At 57.7% G+C, this 17,186-nt stretch overlaps 2 protein-coding genes across 2 annotated transcripts; both read left to right on the plus strand.

Moving 5' to 3' along the window:
* The first annotated feature begins 355 nt into the window (after positions 1-355).
* Iqcn (IQ motif containing N) lies at positions 356-9,529 on the plus strand. The gene is made up of 2 exons (XM_051169563.1): positions 356-3,742; positions 8,561-9,529. Exons 1-2 carry the CDS (start codon positions 356-358, stop codon positions 9,527-9,529), a joined length of 4,356 nt encoding a protein of 1,451 aa, XP_051025520.1.
* A 1,226-nt stretch (positions 9,530-10,755) lies between these two features.
* Positions 10,756-14,100, plus strand: LOC127210153 (putative protein TPRXL). Its single transcript, XM_051169825.1, has 4 exons — positions 10,756-10,843; positions 12,592-12,888; positions 13,804-13,964; positions 14,053-14,100. Exons 1-4 carry the CDS (start codon positions 10,756-10,758, stop codon positions 14,098-14,100), a joined length of 594 nt encoding a protein of 197 aa, XP_051025782.1.
* Positions 14,101-17,186: the final 3,086 nt, after the last annotated feature.

Here is a 17,186-nt window from a genome sequence, read left to right on the forward strand (position 1 = left end):
GGGTAGTGTCCCCACTCTCTGCACCTGCTGTCCTGCAGAAACCCACAGGTGTCCCTGGATTGTGCTCTCCTCTTCCGCCGCCACGCAGTGAGCCACCCACACACACTGCACACTGCCACCCACTTGTTAACACACTCACCCACCCATCACTTTTCAAGCCCCAGCCAACTGTCCACCACCCTCCTCATGCACCCAAACACTCACCATCCACTCACCCATCAATCCTTCCATCCGTCAACCCACCCACCCTCCTGTCTGTTTACCCATCCCTTTGTCTGTCTGTCCATCCCCCCCCTTACCCACCACACCCCACCCTATGGCCCCCTCCCCCCAGGCTTTGCTGCCCCGCTCAGGAATGGCATCAATGCAGCCGGCAGCTCAGCTTCAGTTCCTGAACCTTACGTCGTGCCTCTCACGGCCTCAGCCGAGCCCAGTTCACCAAGAGAAAGTGGCCAAGCTGTGTCCTCAGACCCAGAATGACTCCCATCTGCCCAAGGAACTGCTGTCGGCATCGCCATCACAGCAGGTGCCTCGCCTGCGGGCGGTGGTGGAGAGTCAGGCCTTCAAGAACATCCTGGTGGACGAGATGGACATGATGGTGTCACGGGCGGCCACCGTCATCCAGGCGAACTGGAAGGGCTACCGGCTGAGGCAGAAGCTCATCTCCCAGATGTCAGCGGCCAAGGCCATCCAGGAAGCCTGGCGGCGCTTCAGCACACGCCGCCTGAGGCACTCCAACAAGCTGACCATGAGGAAAGCCAAGGAAGAGGAGGAGGGCGACATCCCCTACCACCCGCCACAGCAGGTGCGCTTTCACGCACCCGAGGACCAGCCACCCGTCATGGTGAGTAAGAAGACCCAGTTCCCGTCCTCCGACAACTTGGTCCCCTCACATGCCCCAGCAGCTCCAGGTCCCTGTGCCAGCAGAGTCCCCAGAGGTGGCCTCCAGCCACAGCAGTCAGTGACCAGCAGACACACAGGTCCCAGGTATCAACCCAGCATCATGACCAAGACTGTCCGGAGCTCCAGTCTGATCAGACACTTGGAGGGGGACTGTGGGAAGAGCAGGCACGTGCCTTCCAAGACCATCAAAGTGGGGACCCTGGATTCAGCAGCATCGGGGAGATATGGCCAGGCCACCCTTGGATCCCTGAAGACCCAGGCCCACGCTGAAGCAGGTGTCCCGAGGGTCCCACCACATACATATCCAGTCAACAAGACCCCTACCAAGGTGTCTCCAGTGCCTGCTACCGCCCCTAAGTCCCCAGCTGCAATGCCCACGGCACTGAAGGGCGCGCCACCGATGTGCCCCACATCCCCAGGGACAGCCATGAAGATGCAATCACCAACCTGCCCGATTCCCCCAATGACCAGACCCCTGGCTCATGTGAGACCCAACCCTTCCCTCTCTAGCACCATTCCACAGGTGCGTTCTGTGGCCCCCATGGCCAGGGCACAGCCCCCAGGGTCTGCCGTGACCTCCACAGGCAAGGCCTCACCACGTTTGGGGGCTCCCGTCAATAAGGCCCCAGTGCAGACTGGCCCCGGGCTCGCGGCAACGAAGACCCTACCCCAGACGCGTGTAGTGACGAAAGGTCAACCTCAGACATGTGCAGTGTCCACTCCATCTAAAAGCTCCTCCCAAGTGAGCCCCCAGGTCAAGCTCTCAGCCCAGACGCGTCTGGCAGCCATGATAACCAAGACCCCAGCTCAGCTTCGCTCCATGGCTGCTGTGCTCAGGACTCTGTGTCAGGTCCCTGTGGCAGGAGCCTCAAGTCCGAGGGGTTCACCGCGAACTTCGGTGACTCAGGGCATGGCCAATATCCCATCCCAGGTCCACCTGAGCATCCCAAAGGCCAAGGTCACCGTAAGCAGCAAGCAGACCACGACAGTCATTAAAGTGACCTCTCAGTCACACTTGGCCAAGGGGAAGGGCAGGTGTGGCCCTCACGGACATCCAGGCCCCGTGGCTTTTAAGTCTCCAGCCAGGTCTCCATTGGAAGTAGAAAAGATGAAGCCTGGGCCCCCAAGAGCCCCCAAGAAGGAAGCATCTCCCAGGACTAATGCAGTTGTTTCAACCAGGGCTCTGTCTTGGACAAAAGTGACAGAAGACAGCAGCAAGCCCCTGCCTCAGACCCAGCAGAAGGCAGGGATTGTAAAAGTTCACTCTAAGGTGTGCATGCCTGAAGAGATGGGTGTGACCCTATCCCAGGGCCAGCTGGCTGCCCCCCTGACCAAGACCTGCTCCCCAAAGCAGCCACCCCGACCACCGCCGTCCTCACCTCTCTGTAAAGCTGTATCCCCCAAGTCTTGCATGTCATCCGGGCTGGCCACTGGCCCACCTGGAGGACGGTGTCCATCTGGAGGTCCCTCTGCTTCCCTGCCCTCCTCGACACGGCCTGCACACCTGATGTCACTCCCAGCCCAGCCCCAGCCTTCTGGTGACCAGGCCAGACCTGTGTCTCGGGCTCATATGGCCACGCCGTACCCAGCTGTGGCCTCCCCGTTGACGTGTTCCCTGGGAGTGACCTTTGTCCCGCCTGAAGGACACCTAAGAGCATGCCCACCGACCTCTGCTCCTGAGCACCATGGGGCCTCTCGCCCGACAAGAAGTTCATCTCAGCTGCACCCCCCTGCCGAGCATGCAAAGACTGCAAACAGCAAAGCCACCAGGACCACGGGCCAGGTCTGTCCACCCACTAAACTCAGCAAGGCTCCGTCCCTGACCCAGCTCATCACATGTCTGGCCAAGGTTCCACCCCAGGCCCATCTGCCCATGGGGCTGACAAAGGCCCAGTCTCAGGCCCAGCTGGTGACCGAAACGGCCAAGTGCTTCTTGGCTGCTCATGCTGCCACTGATCTCAGTGGCAAGCCTCAGTCACAGTTCCTGAGCACTTCCAAGGCGTCTGTCCAATTGTGGCAACATTTTGGGACATTGAGCACTGGACCCCATGCCGAGCCAGGTGACAGGAATGTGGCCCAGTCCCAGCTCCATAGCCATGCACAAAACAAGACCACGCAGAACCCACAGTCGCTGGCCACAGATACCCAAGACATGCTGGGAACTCTGATGACTCCCACTGGACACCCTGTGTGCAATGCAGAATCCTGGGGTGACAGTGGACGGGCAAAGACCCCACCCCCGCCCCCTTCGCCCACCCAGTCAGTGTCCTGCCATGAAGACCTGGCAGCATCCATTGCATCCTTATGCTCAGACCTGGTGGCCATGGTGGGCTCCCCCGAGGACCTGCGGGCACTCCTGGCCAAGACACTTTCTCAGGGTGAAGTAAGGACAGCACTGAGCCAGGCCCTGTCCCGGGAGGTCCTGGGACCTTCTGTGGTCAAGGCTCTGCCTCAAGGCATGCTGGGAATGGCATTGATGAAGGCTCTGTCATGGGGTGAGCTGGGTGTCTCCCTGTCCCGGGCCCTGTCTCGAGGTGAGCTACGTCCGGAACTCAGCAAGGCCACACAGGGCAAGCTGGCCGAGGTCCTCCGCAAGGCCTTGACAGAAGAAGAGAGGGCCACGCTTAGCCAGGCGCTGTGCCAGGGTGAGCTGGGTGCTGTCTTCACTCAGTCATTGGCCCAGATGGCCCAGAGGACAGGCGCCTTCCCCAAGGCCACCTCGAAAACGGTGGGGAGTCGGATGACCACAGCACCTGCCTCAATGGAGCTGACCTACAATGGGAGCCTTTCAGTGGCGTGGGGACCTACGGTGGGTCCTGTGCAAGCACGGTGTAGCAAGGTCAGGCCACTATGGGAGGGCTTGCCCTGGGGACAGCCTGATGAGATCCTGTTGGGGAAAAATGAGGGGGCCACGTTGGAGAGGCCACCCTGCTCGCCATGGTCCCCCACAGGGGGGGTGGTCACCAGCACTTACCGGTGCCCCTTGGTCACGATGCCCACACAGTTCCAGGAGCTTTACCTGAGGCTGTTGGATCTTGATACCATGGCATGTGGTGAGGGTCCCCACGTCCCCACGAGGCCTTCCCAGCAGCCACCTCCTGGTCCGTGGCAGCCACTTGTCGCCAATGGTGCAGGCCCAAGCAGTGGCCAACCACCAGTGACCAGTAGCACAGGCCCAAGCTCCCACCAGCCACCTGTGGCCAGCAGGGCATCCTACCCAGGGATGTCATACCGAGAGGGGAGCTGGGCAGCCAGCAAGTACTCAGGCGGTGTGAGTGGTGGCAAGTCTCCCATGTCCCAGCGGTCCCCCACCGCCTGCCAGGGCAATGTGTGTCCGTGTCCAAACCAGGGGATACAGAAAGTGACTCCTTGTGGCCATTGCTCTTCCAAAGTCAGGAATCGCAGCCCATCGCCTAAGGAGATGGTTTGGCAGGTCCTAATGTCAGGGCACAGACTAGACAATAAGGAAAAAGCTGCTGTATCGAGAACCGTAGCAGACGAACAGCATGGTAACCGGCCGGCACCAGTGTACCTAAACCCTAAGCTGCAAAGTGTCTCCAGCAAGCCCACCCCCAAACAGGAGAGGCACCCCCAAGCGCCCTTGACCCCATCCCGCCCCCAGACTCTAGCTACCGGCCACCACGTGTCCCTTCTGGATGAGTTAGTGGCCACACTCCCTCAGCACCCGCAGACCGTGCTAGCCAAAAGCTACTCGGGCAGCTCCGCAGCCCGCTGCCAGGCGAGCAGTGGCTCCCACAGCTCCCTGCCGAGTAGCGGCTACTCAGCCAGCTTTTCCACATCGTCTAGCCTGCCTCCTTCAGAAGTCCTAGAAGATTGTAGGGAGGGCGGCTTGCAGGACCCCAAGCCAGTGTTGAAAGAGGCTGAGAAAGCAAAGCACAGGCCCCAGGGGCAGCTGCAGAAAACACGGCCCGCTGCCCTCCAGCGGCCACCCCTGGGCCTTGAGCCTTTCCTGTTCCATAGCACCAGCCTCGCCCTGAATGTCCGCTGGGACTCGGATAGCGAGTCTGAGTACAGCAACTGTGATCTGTCTGTGGGGCTGTCCCGGGACACACCTGCAGCCCAGCATAGGAGGAGCCAGGTCCAAGCCAGTGACCAGAAACCGAAAGGAGAGGTCACTGGGCTGGATCCGGCTGGTGCGGGAGTCCCAGGCTCTTGCCAGGCACCTAAGGCCAGTGAGGGATCTCCGTGCCTAAGCCAACAGTTAGAGGTCACTAGACAGTATCCGAGTTCATCTCATCCCTCAGGGTCCACTGCTGTGTCCCCAGTCCTCGCCCACCCATCCATGGACAACAGGGCATCTCCAAACCTGACAGAACCATTGATGTATTATGGGCCACCTACAAAGTTTAGTCAGCCATTTTTCTACTATGGTGGGTCTCCAGCCTATACCCAGCAACACCTGGTTTCTGGAGTACCCTCAGACTTTATCCAGACACCTACTACTAGCCTAAGTAACCAGGCAGCAACCACCATGGCATCTTCAAGCCAGGCCCACCCACCCACCACTATCCACGGATCCCCAAGGCCCACTCAGGTTTCTGTGGGCAGCTGGCTGCCACCTGGCTGCTGTTCCATGCCCACACAGGGTTCAGGGCATACAGACTCAGTCCAGACGTCTGTAGCCGCTGGGGTGTCACCAAACTTTCTCCAACCATGTGTGCCCTACAGCATGCCTTCACACTTGACCCAGCCTTGTATGGCCACAGTCGTAACCCCAAACTACGTGCAGCCACCCATGACCCACAGCGTGTCTCCAAGCCTAGCCCAGCCTTTTGTGGTCAGTGTTATGTCCCCACCCCTGGCCCATGTATCTCTGGCCAACAGGGCACCTCCAAACCTCAGTCAGCCAACCACAGGTAGCAGTGTGGTCCCCGGGGTGCTCCAGGTGCCCCTGTCCAGCAGGGCTCCCCCAAGCCTGAGCTCCCCATACTTGGCTCCTAGAATATTCTCTAACCTCCCCAATGTGCCTGTGGCCAGCTTGGGAGCCCTGAGCCTATTGTCACCCGCCGTGGTGTGTGGTGTGGGTCACGGGGTCAGCAAACCAACTTTGGGCCCACAGCAGCACATACAGGGAGATAGCAGTACAGCTCAGAACCAGACCTCCAGGCCCAGTCCATGTGCAGTGAGTACAGCAGGCCAGCCCTCTCTGGGAATCTGCGGCAGCCCAGGGGACAACCCTCTGATAGATACCAAGAAACAGCCCATAGCTCAGAATTCCACTGTCCACTCTGAGTCAACCCAGGCCAGCAAGGGGTCCCCAAGCCCCATGGCTCAGCCCACGCCTGCCTTATGCCAGCCTTCTGTGGCTTCTGCTGAGAACAGTGGCCTGACTTTAGGGGCCAGTGTGCCATGTCAGGCTTGGTTCAGGGGCATAGCCCCAGGGATGCCCCAGGGGCCTCTGGCTACAGGACTGTACTTAAGTGTGTGTCAGGGGGCCAACCCATCACCCCCCATGGCTGCCTGGGTCTTGCCAGCAGATGTCCACTGGACTCAAGAGCAGGCTGCCGTGGCCGCAGGTGTGGCCCAGGGCCCGTGCCCAGCTGCAGTGGCCAGTGTGCAGATCCCATCTGAGCTCTTCCCAAACCAGCTGGGCGCCAGCATCCCTCAGCCCTGCGCCCAACTTCCTGTCACGGTGGACCCCCAGCTCCTTTCTGCGACCACTGTGGTCCCACCCAGTTGCCAATATGCAGGTCTAATTATTCCCGACGCAGCAGTGTGCGCTGTGGGTGCAGGCCTGGTCCAAGGTTCTGTGGATGGAAAGGCGCCCTTGACCCTGGTCCCCAAGGCCACGGTTGAAAGTGAGACTCTCAACCTTCCTCAAGTGTCTGTGATCAGGGGTGTAGACAAGAGCATTCCCCCAGAGTCCAGAGCAGATGGTGTGGCCCAGAGTGTCGCCTCAGAGTCCAAGGCAGGTGGCTTGGCTCAGAACCCACCTCCAGAATCAGTCATTAACAGTGAGACTCAGAGCCCCGACAGAGGCCCTGTAGTCTGTGGTGTGGCGCTCAGCCTCCCTCAAGGTTTTGCGGCTAGCGGTGCGACCCCCAGTCAACCTCAAGAGACTGATGATGGGGAGAAGCTGAGCCTGGCTGTAGACTCCTCACCAAGCTCCCACTCTCAAGGCCACCACCCGAGTTCTGTGGCCAGTGGGGCAGGCCCCACTGTGCCTCTCAATTCTGTGGCAAGTAGCGTGACTCCAGGGTCCATGCTGGTCGGAATCAGTCCGCGTCCCTATCAGGCACAGTCTTGGAAGGGTCCCCATGTCACCAGCCTGTCCATGTCACCAGAAGCCCAGAGAGTGGCTCAAGCCCCACAACACTTGCCCACAGGTTTTTCAAGTGACCCACAAGGTAGCCAAGACCCTGGGCTGGCAAAGCCTGTGGCTATGGACAACCTGTCCCTGCCAAAGACAGGGCAAATAGATGCCATGGTGTCTAGCAGAGAGTCTGTCAACCCAGGGGTGGGCCTCTGTGCCTCAGGAAGTGAGAAGCATGGACCTCAGGGCCTGGCAGCTGAAAATGTTCTCAAAGACCAAACAGTCTCAAAGGCCCAGTTGGGAGAGGAGGCTCCCGGCCAAGGCAGCAATGCGACCGCTGTCCCTGAACAGGGTATAGGCAAACACGCCACAGCCAAGAGCATCACCCCTGTTCAGTCCTTAGCCTCAGAAAGCAACAGTGGTCCCCCCAGCCTCCCCCCTGCTCCGGGAGTCCAGAGCCTGGAGGAGGTACCTGTGGATGGTAGTTCAAGCCAACCCCTGTCTTCTAATGTCCCAGTGGCACCCCAAGTGAGTCCTGGTGGTGCCAAGACAGCCAAACCTCAGGACCACAGCAAGGGTTATCACCAAGAGCCCTGCATTGTTAAAAAGCCTGCCCCACCTTACCAAGGCAGCCTTATCTCAGAACTTCTAGAAAGTTCCATTAACAGATTAGCCCCCTCTCGTCCCCTGACACCAGTATCTCAAGTCTCATCAGACAGTCACAAGCAGTCCTCAGGGCCACCCACGGCAGGCATCAAACCCGCCATCCGTGTAGGGGATGGGAGGGGACCGAAGGTATGCCTGAGCGTTCGAAAGGTGTCTCTGGGCTATGAGTCATCATCAAACGGCTCCCAGAGATCCCTTAACAAGGCTCCCCAGGACACCAGACATGCTGGCCAGCGAAGAACAGTGCTGGCCCCCACCTCACACCAGGGCCAGAAGCCCTCTTTTGTCACAGACCCCAGAGTTAGCTATAATGGGGGTTCCCTGGCCTCCAGCACGCCCCATGGCCAAAATGTTGAGCATGTCACCAGCCCTGAAACTGGCTATGATGGGGGCTCCCGAATCTCCCCTGCACCCCACGGCCATAAACATCATGCCACAGTCGCTAAAACTAGCTCAGATCGGGGTCCCGAAAGAGCCCACACCTTGCTCAATGGCCACAGACTTCAACATACCAGGATGCCTAAAAGAAGCCTTGGTGGGCATTCCCAGGCCCCCAAAACTACACCTTACATCCAGAAAGGCCATGTCACAAGCCTCAAAACTATCTTTGATAGGGGCTCCCAGGTTCCCACCGCACCCCACGGCCACAGACCCCATCCTGTTACACACCCTAAAACTGGCCATAATAAGATATCCCCACCCCCCACTGTACCCCAGGGCCCTGTGGATGCAGGCCTGGCTGCTAGCCAGTCATGGAATTCCAAAGTCCCCAACGTATCCGTCAGAGGCACAGCACGCGCTGGGGCACCCCGAGGCACGTGGCATCCCAGCAGGGGCCACAAGCCATGGGACCCCTCGGGTGCAGAGGCAGCAGCGCTGGACCACAAGCCCTCGGCTGAGCTGCTGGTGTCGGTGTGGGCCATGGAGAGAGTTGTCGCGCAGGCTGTGGTCACCATCCAGGCGTGCGCACGCGGCTACTTCGTGCGCCGCACCGTGAAGGTGTGGCACCACTGGGCCACCATCATCCAAGCTACGTGGCGCGGTTACCGTGTGCGGCGGAACCTGGCAAGGCTGCTCAGAGCCACCATCATCATCCAGGCTGCCTGGCGCAGCTACTGTATTCGCCGGGCCCGGGCCTGCCAGGTGCTGTTCCCTATCGCGTGGCTGGAGCCCCGTGGCAGAGCCCAGGGGGACTTGGACACCAGGAACAGCTCCGAGCATCGCTGCTTCCTGTCTTGTCAGCCAGACATCTGCAGCGTCTGCCAGTCCCTGGGTCCCCGCGTAGAGAGTACACCCAGCGTCGTGATGCTCGTGGGGTCTCAGCCACGCACCTGTCACGTGTGCGGCCACACACTGTCCACGCGCGTGGTGCAGGGCTTTGGCCAGGGCGTCTCAGTCCGGGCTGGCGCTGGGCGGGCCTCTGCGCGCCATCAGAGTCCCCGATCTACACAGCAACACAGAGCAGCCACGGTCATCCAGGCGGCCTGGAGGGGCTACAGGACCCGCCACCAGCTCAGACAGCAGCAGTCTGCCGCCAAGATGGTCCAGGCCACGTGGAGGGGACACTATACACGAAGCTGCCTCACCACCGACGCGCTCCTGGGAAAAGGACGCCCGTGGAACTTCTCCAGCAGCGCTTCACAACACACCTCAAGGGCTTACTCTCTGCACTGGCCTAAAGTCTAGGCTCCTGGCCGTGGGCAGAGACACCATGGTGGCCATGTGGCACCGTGACTCTTGTGAATAAAGCATGGTACAGCCTGACTCTGGTCACGGGTCTTGAGTTAAGGGAGGGACCAGGGGAATTCTAGATCCTGCCAGCGGCAAGGACTCCTGATTGCCCGTGTACCTGTAGCTAGGGTTTGGGAACCTCAATTCCTTTCCAGGGGCCACATCAAGGAATCCTGTGTGTCACATGGCTAATGACCTCCCTTTTAAAATGTCACATCTGGGATCAGTGTTGTATAAAGGTGCTTGCTGCTAAGCCTGTGTGCTTGATCACTGCGACCCACATGCTGGGGAGAACTGACTTCCACAATTTGTCATCTGACCTCCCCAAACATGCATGCATGTGCGTGCACACACACAAATACACACATACACACATGTGTACACACACCAACACACATTACACACATGCACACATATGCACATGCACAAACACATACAAATAAACACACATGCATGCATACATACACATGCACACACAGGAAATACAGCTAAATAATTAAAAACCTGTGATGGGCAGTGGTGGCGCATGCCTTTAATCCTGGCACTCGGGAGGCAGAAGCAGGCGATCGCTGTGAGTTCGAGGCCAGTCTGGTCTACAGAGTTGAGGAAAGCCAAGGCCCTATCTCGAAAAACAAAACAAAACAACCCGTGACAGGCACACATCTGTCATCTCAACATGGGTTATCTGAGGCAGGAGAATCACCAGGAGTTTTCCCCTAACCTGGGCTACACCGCAAGATCTTATCTCAAAAAACAAAGATTAGCAACAAAACCTGTGAGGACCTGCCTGCTTGCGTGTACACCAGAGTACCTCTTTCTGAAAATGCAAGAAGGTTCTAGTTACATCTTCAGTGGGGCGAGGTGCTAAGCCCATCTCCGCCTAGCGGGAAGGAGAGGGCAGGGCATCCTCGGGCCCAGCTTGAAGCAGCCAGAGAGACCAGGGTTTGGGGTGGCCACAGAAAAGGTATCCTTGAGTGACCAGGGCCAGGGGGGACCGCGTGTTCTGAGGCAGCCTGAGAGCTTCAGGAGCACAGTTCAGCCACAGGCCCAAGCAGGCGCTGGGGTCCTCTGGAGGAAGGGAACCCCAGAGTCCTGCACACCCCGCCCTTCCTGCGGTCTGCCTGCAGCGGGCGGGGCGCTGTCGCCTGGCCGCACACCTGCAGCCTGGCCAGACCTCAGGAATGGCAGGCTCCACGCTGCTGCCGCTGGCGCTGGCCCTGTTACTGCTAGCAAGACCCGGAGACTCCTCGGTCATCCTTGCATTATCAGGTAAGTTGGTGGAGGGAAAGGGCGTGGCTCCGGGGGACAGCGGGGCTGGAGACACAGGGCTCAGACTCAGCAGGGTTGGTGCCAACCTCTTAGGGCCACCTGAGCCGGGACAGAGGCTAGTGGCTTCCCTGACATTCCAGGGGCTTCTAGCGCAGCCCATGCCCTTGCAGAAAGTAGTGAGGACCCACCCTCCCCCGCCGTGCGACGGGCCAGGGATCCGGGCTCACTTTCTGTTCATTGACTAATCCCCTCCAGTTACTTAAGACAGTTGAGTTTATGATAGACAACGGTTTCAATACGAAAATCCCACATTTATCCCTGGAAGCACACTGCCCAAGTGCCTCTACTCTTTTTTTTTCTTTCTTCCTCTTTATTTTTTCTTCCATCCCTCCCTCCCCCAGGCTTTTTGAGACAGGGTTTCCTCTATAGAGCCTTGGTGAGTCTTGGAACTCGCTCTATCAACGGGGCTGGCCTCGAACTTATACTGTCCTACCTCCGGCTCCCCGAGGGCTAGGATTAAAAGCTTGCGCCACCGTGCCGGGCTCCACTCTCCTTTCAGTTTAACTTTCCAGTAAATCATGACGACCTGCTCGGTGCTAGGTACTTAGTAGGGCTGGTGTTTGCCACCACCTCCTCTTTCAAAACTCACTTGTTCCAGCCTTTCGCTTAAAACCTTATTTTACTCCAAAGCTCTGTTCGGCTTGGAGCCCACTATGGCACCTGCGTCAACTTCACTTCCCCGGGAATTTCTCACAGTGTGCTTTCACTTTCCTAGATTCCATTGCTGCGGGGGTGGGGGTGGGGCGAGACTGAGGTGTGGGCAGGTCAGCTCAGTGCCCCCTCCCAGCACCTCAATGTTATTTCCTCATATCTACTGTGGTGGTGGTGGTGGTGTGGGGGGGGGGCTGAGGCTAGGAAGGAGCGGTGTGATCACCCCTGGACCAAAGGCTGTGGGCGGGGCACGCAGCTGATGAGTGACCTTGTGGCCTGCACACCTGGTTGGATCTGGGGAGGAAGTCATACCAGGAGGTAGACCAGGAACGATTTCCATGGCCTCTGAGCTTCTCTTGCGGCGGGAAGTAAAGCAGGGAGCCCGAGGGAGGGTGTGAGTCAGAGACCTGAATCCCGGAATGGGCAGAGTTGGGCGTGGCTCAGAGGCAGAGGGTGTGGCCAGCATTTGGGGTAGAGTTCAAGTCCTAGTCGAGGTCTGGGCTTCCCAGTACTCAGGGTTCTAGAAAGTTCTGGATGAGGGTGTGGGGTGTGTGTGTGTGTGTGTGTGTGTGTGTGCCTGCACCCGAGGAACAGAGTTAAGTAATGCTTCAACTCACTGCGACTCAGTTTCCCCTTCTGTAAAGCGGAAGTCACAGGTGGCGCTTGGGAGCCTGGCTCTTCCGGAGTCAGGCAGGGTGCAAGCTGGGCGCAGGTCCAGGTAAGAAAGCTAGGCCTTGGCGTGCTGGGCACAGCTGGAGAGGGCCGTGAGCCGCAGCAGCCCAACCCAGGTTGCACAGACACACACCCCATCTTTCCGTCCCCCCCAGGTGTTGCTTTTACACTGTTATGGGAGAGGTCAACAGAGACAACAATAGAGCCGCACTCTGACTCCACCACCCCAACCTCTGGCTCCACCACCCCAAGTTCAGAGCCGCACTCTGACTCCACCACCCCAACCTCTGGCTCCACCACCCCAAGTTCAGAGCCGCACTCTGACTCCGCCACCCCAACCTCTGGCTCCACCACCCCAAGTTCAGAGCCGCACTCTGACTCCGCCACCCCAACCTCTGGCTCCACCACCCGAAGTTCAGAGCCACACTCTGACTCTGCCACCCCAACCTCTGGCTCCACCACCCCTAGTTCAAAGCCCCACTCTGATTCCACCACCGCAAGTCTGGAAACCACCTCCCCTCCAGACTCCAGCTCCGTAGAACCAAACCCAAGTTCAGCCTACACAGAGCCAGAAACAGCCTCTCTCCCCAGCTCTGGCTCCCCCAGTTCTGTGCTGACCACCGCATCCTGGTCCACGCCCAGTGCGCCCAGTCCTGGCCTAGGTGAGTGTAAGCTAAGGATTGGGGCAAGTTGGCTGGAACCTGACCTGACAGCAGTTCTGGGACCAGTCAGCAGGGGGCGACACAGACCTGGGAGTGTGCGGGCAGCCAGGTAAAGCTGGTTACCATACGGCTGTCTGACCTGGTTAACTGGCTAGTGTGTGATGGCTTCTGAGGACACAGCCATGTGCAAGAGAAACAAATTGCATTATCTAGTTGTCACTGTGTGTGGTGGCCCAGTTTTGTATTCCTAAACCTAGGAGGAGGAGATAGAGGGTTAGAGGGTTACCTCAAGTTTAAGACCAACCCGGGCCACATGGTAGGTCCCTGTCTTTAAGAAGAAAAACAAGCCATCTGGTTGTGGTGGTGCACGCCTTTAACTCCAGCAGAGGAGGCAGAAGCAGGAGGGTCTCTGTGAGTTCCAGGCCAGCCAGGGTCAGAAACTTCAGAAACTTGTCTCTTGATTAAACAAAAAAAAAAAAAAGAAAAAAAAAAAAAAAAAAGAAAGAAAAAAGAAGGAAAAACAAATAAAAGCTACATGAAATTATATAGTTGCTTATAAACAACTTAGGTGGTGCAGTGACTCAAGGGTTGGAACCACTGCCTAGAATTCCCCAGTGAGGGGCTGGGGTGTGGCTCTGGGGTGGAGCCTCTGCCTAGGATCCCCAGGAAGGGGCTGGGGGCGTGGCTCAGGGGTGGATCCCCTGCCTAGGATCCCCAGTGAGGGGCTGGGGGCGTGGCTCAGGGGTGGAACCCCTGACTAGAATCCCCCACGGAGGGGATGGGGTCGTGGATCTGGGGTGGAGCTCCTGCCAAGGGTTTGGGGGCGTGGCTTAGGGGTGGAGCTCCTACCTAGGATTCCCCAGGAAGGGGCTGGGGGCGTGGCTTTGGCCAGGGCTGACCCCTTCTTCTCCCCAGATGCAGGCAGCCAGTGGATCTCCACATCACACAGGAACCCAGGCGTAGTGATCGCTGTGTGTCTGCTTGTGTCTGCCTTACTCATTGGCTCTGTGTTCACCGCTGTGAGACACTGTAACCGAGACGTGCCATCTTTTCATAATCTGGATACCGTATCCATGGTGAGATGGGTGCAGGCAGGGTCAAGGCAGGTGCCTTCACACTCCTGCAATCGAGCTGAATGCTGACCCGCGCATCTTCCTCTTCCAGAGCAGTGTGAGCCAGAGGCTGCCGTTCGCTGACCGCCTGCAGTTGTGACTCTCAGAGGCCTAGATACCGTGTGGGGAGGACACCTAGAAAGAGCAGCTGCTGGAAAACTCCCCACTGTGCTGACCTGGGGATAGGCTTGTGGCAGGCAGATGCTGGAGCCCAGGAGTTTCAGGCTTGTTTGTACCCAACTCAAAAATTAAGCCAGTTCTGGGGTGATGGAGCACACCTGTCATCCCTGCACTTGCAAGGAGAGACAGGAGGATCAGGTGGTCAAGTCCACCTTGAGCCAAATAGGGGGTTGAGGTCAACCTGGGCTACATGAGATCCTGTCTTAAAAAGGGAAACAAAAAGGAGGCCTGGAGAGATGGCTCAGTGGTTATGAGCGCTGGCTGTTCTTCCAGAGGTCCTGAGTTCAATTCCCAGCACCCACGTGACAGCTCACAACCATCTGTAACTCCAGTCCCAGGGAGACCGATGGCCTCTTTTGGCCTCTGCAGTCACCCTACTCGCTGGTGATACACAGACGTCCATGTGGGAAAACACATAAAAAATATATATAACTATAAATCAGATAAAGTCCTCATTATTCAAAGATGCTTTGTGAGTCATTCATGTGACCAACAATAATCAGGCAGTTATCTGCCCTATGCTGGAGTCACTGTCCACCCTGTGTCTACTCTCGGGGGAGATGGGAGATCATTTCAGATGGGGCCTGCTGGGTCAGAGGGCAAGGCTGATGTCATCATCCCCAAGGGGCTTGTGTGACCCAGGATCCTGGCAGGACAGAGGCCACTCTCTAAGGAGCTAACTGACGTAAACTTAATGGGAGGCAGCCTGGGGGAAAGCCAGGAAGCCACATCACCCAAGTGGCCCTTGCGCGGTGTGAGCCGAGGCCCTGAGGCAGGGAAGGCACTGGCTTGTTTCCCACTGAGGAAAGCGAGGCCTAAGGCTGTGGCGGGAAGAGGAGATTTTAGCTGTTGGAAGGAGATGGAGTTCTCCAACAAACTTCAAACTCTTTTGGGGGCAGGAGAGGTGCCAAGTGGCCTGTGCAAAGGTCGGGGGCAATAGGTGCTGGCTGCCCCTGCTCCTCTCTGCCCCACCCCCGCTTACCTCCCCCTCCCTCGGCTCAGGCTCATAGCTGGGGACCCTCCAGCCTCCAGACAGCCAGCTTCTCCAAGATGCCTCTGGTGTCTGCAGCATAAGGGGACAGAGAACCTGCCCTTGTGTGTGTGTGTGTGTGTGTGCGTGTGTGTGCGTGTGCGTGTGTGCATGCGTGCGTGTGTGTGTGTGTGTGTGTGTGTGTGTGTGTGTGTGTGTGTGTGTCCCTGTGCTGTGATGCCTGTCAACATATTGAAGTAAACCACCCCCTCTCCAAGGCAGGTCACGCTTTGATGACCCATAAAGTACGTGGTGGGAGGGCAAGGCCTCCTGGCCAGTCTGCGGAGGTAGGGTGGTAGGGTGAAATATTAACTTGCTTCAGACCAGAGTGGCCTTGGGATCCCCTTGGCCCAGGCCACAGTCCCTCTCCCAGCCCCAGTTCCCTGGGATCCCTATTTCTGACTGCAGCTCTAACCTGGGGGTAAGGCTCGACCAGAGAAGGTCATTACTTGCCTGTAGCAGCACAGCGTAGCAGACTAGCTTTCCTAAAGCCTTGAGGTGTCTTGGTTGGTACTCCTAAATACTGAGGTACCGTCTGGGTCTTAGGCTATTTCTGTCCTCTGTGAGGTGTAAACACATTAACAGTCAAGCCTTCCGCCTGACCGCTCCCCACCCCCTCCCACGCAGCCTTGCTGCATTTGGTCACACATACCTTCCTGGCCTGCGGTCACCCTGCGCTTGCTGGCCCCCTCCGCCAATCCTGAGGAGGGTGCCGTCTGGCTCAGGTCAGGTCTGCTACAGGTAAAAGACTCTGCTGGAGGTGGGACAGGGCTGTCTGTCCTCTGCTGGCCAGGGAAGTCACAGAACACAGGCAGCTCAGGTCCCCTCGACAGCAGCTTGCGGAGTAAGTACCAGATCTGTGTGAGAGAGTCCTACATCTGGGAAACTGGGGGCTCAGGAACCCCCACAAATGCCAGAGCCCCCCTGGGAGCTGAAAGGATTTCTCAGGTGGCCTTGAGGCAAGGTTCTAGTCTCTAGGGCTGGCCAGGGGAGGGAGCGAAGGTGGGGTCTGGTTACCTGCAGCCATTTCTCCAGGCAGCTGTGGCTTTGCTGCCTTCCTGATGTGACTCTAGGCTCTGGGCGAGGGACAGGGCCTGGGGGATGTCTTAGCAACTGCCTGCCAAGCACTGGAGTGTCTCACTGTCCCCTTCCTCATCTAGAGAAGCCTGCACTATGAGGCGGAGTGGCACAGCCCTGTCCTTCCTGCTGAGTGAGGTGAGCAACACAGCACTGGGGTCAATGGGAGAGGCAAGGCCTGAGGTCTCTGGTCTGAAAGGGCTAGAACTGTCCCCCACAGGGGAAACTTAGGTAAAACAAGGTTATTAGGGATGCTGGGGAGCCACTGAGTTGAGCCCACAGCCAGAATGAAACATAGTTGTCATTATTTAACAAAATTTTAAAATTATTTTATATGTATAAGGAGGGGTTCTGCCTGAACCTCGTGGGTGCTGTGCCTACTCAGGGCCAGTAGAGGGAGTCAGATTCCCTGGAACAGGCCATAGGGCCAGTAGAGGGAGTCAGATTCCCTGGAACAGGCCATAGGGCCAGTAGAGGGAGTCAGATTCCCTGGAACAGGCCATGTGGGTGCTGGAACAGAACCCTGATCCTCCCAAAGAGCAGCTGGTGTCTTAACCACTGAACCATCTCTTCAGCTTCTTCCCCTTAATTTGATTTATTGTGTGTGTGTGTGTGTGTGTGTGTGTGTGTGTAATTTTTTTTCTTTCAGTGCAGTAGGGTCTCATGTAGCCCAGGCTAGTCTCAATCTTTCTTTCTTTCTTTTTAATAATTTATTTAATTTTATTTTAGCGTGAGTGTGTCAGAGCCATTGGAACTAGGATTACAGACAGTTGTGAGCTGCCATGTGGTGGCTGGGAATTGAACCCAGGTCCTTTGGAAGAGCAGACAGTGATCTTAACCACTGAGCCATCTCTCCAGCCTCCTCAAACTTTCAATGTAATCAAAGATGACCTTGACCT

Source organism: Acomys russatus, chromosome 27, assembly GCF_903995435.1.
Source record: "Acomys russatus chromosome 27, mAcoRus1.1, whole genome shotgun sequence".
NCBI lineage: Eukaryota > Metazoa > Chordata > Mammalia > Rodentia > Muridae > Acomys > Acomys russatus.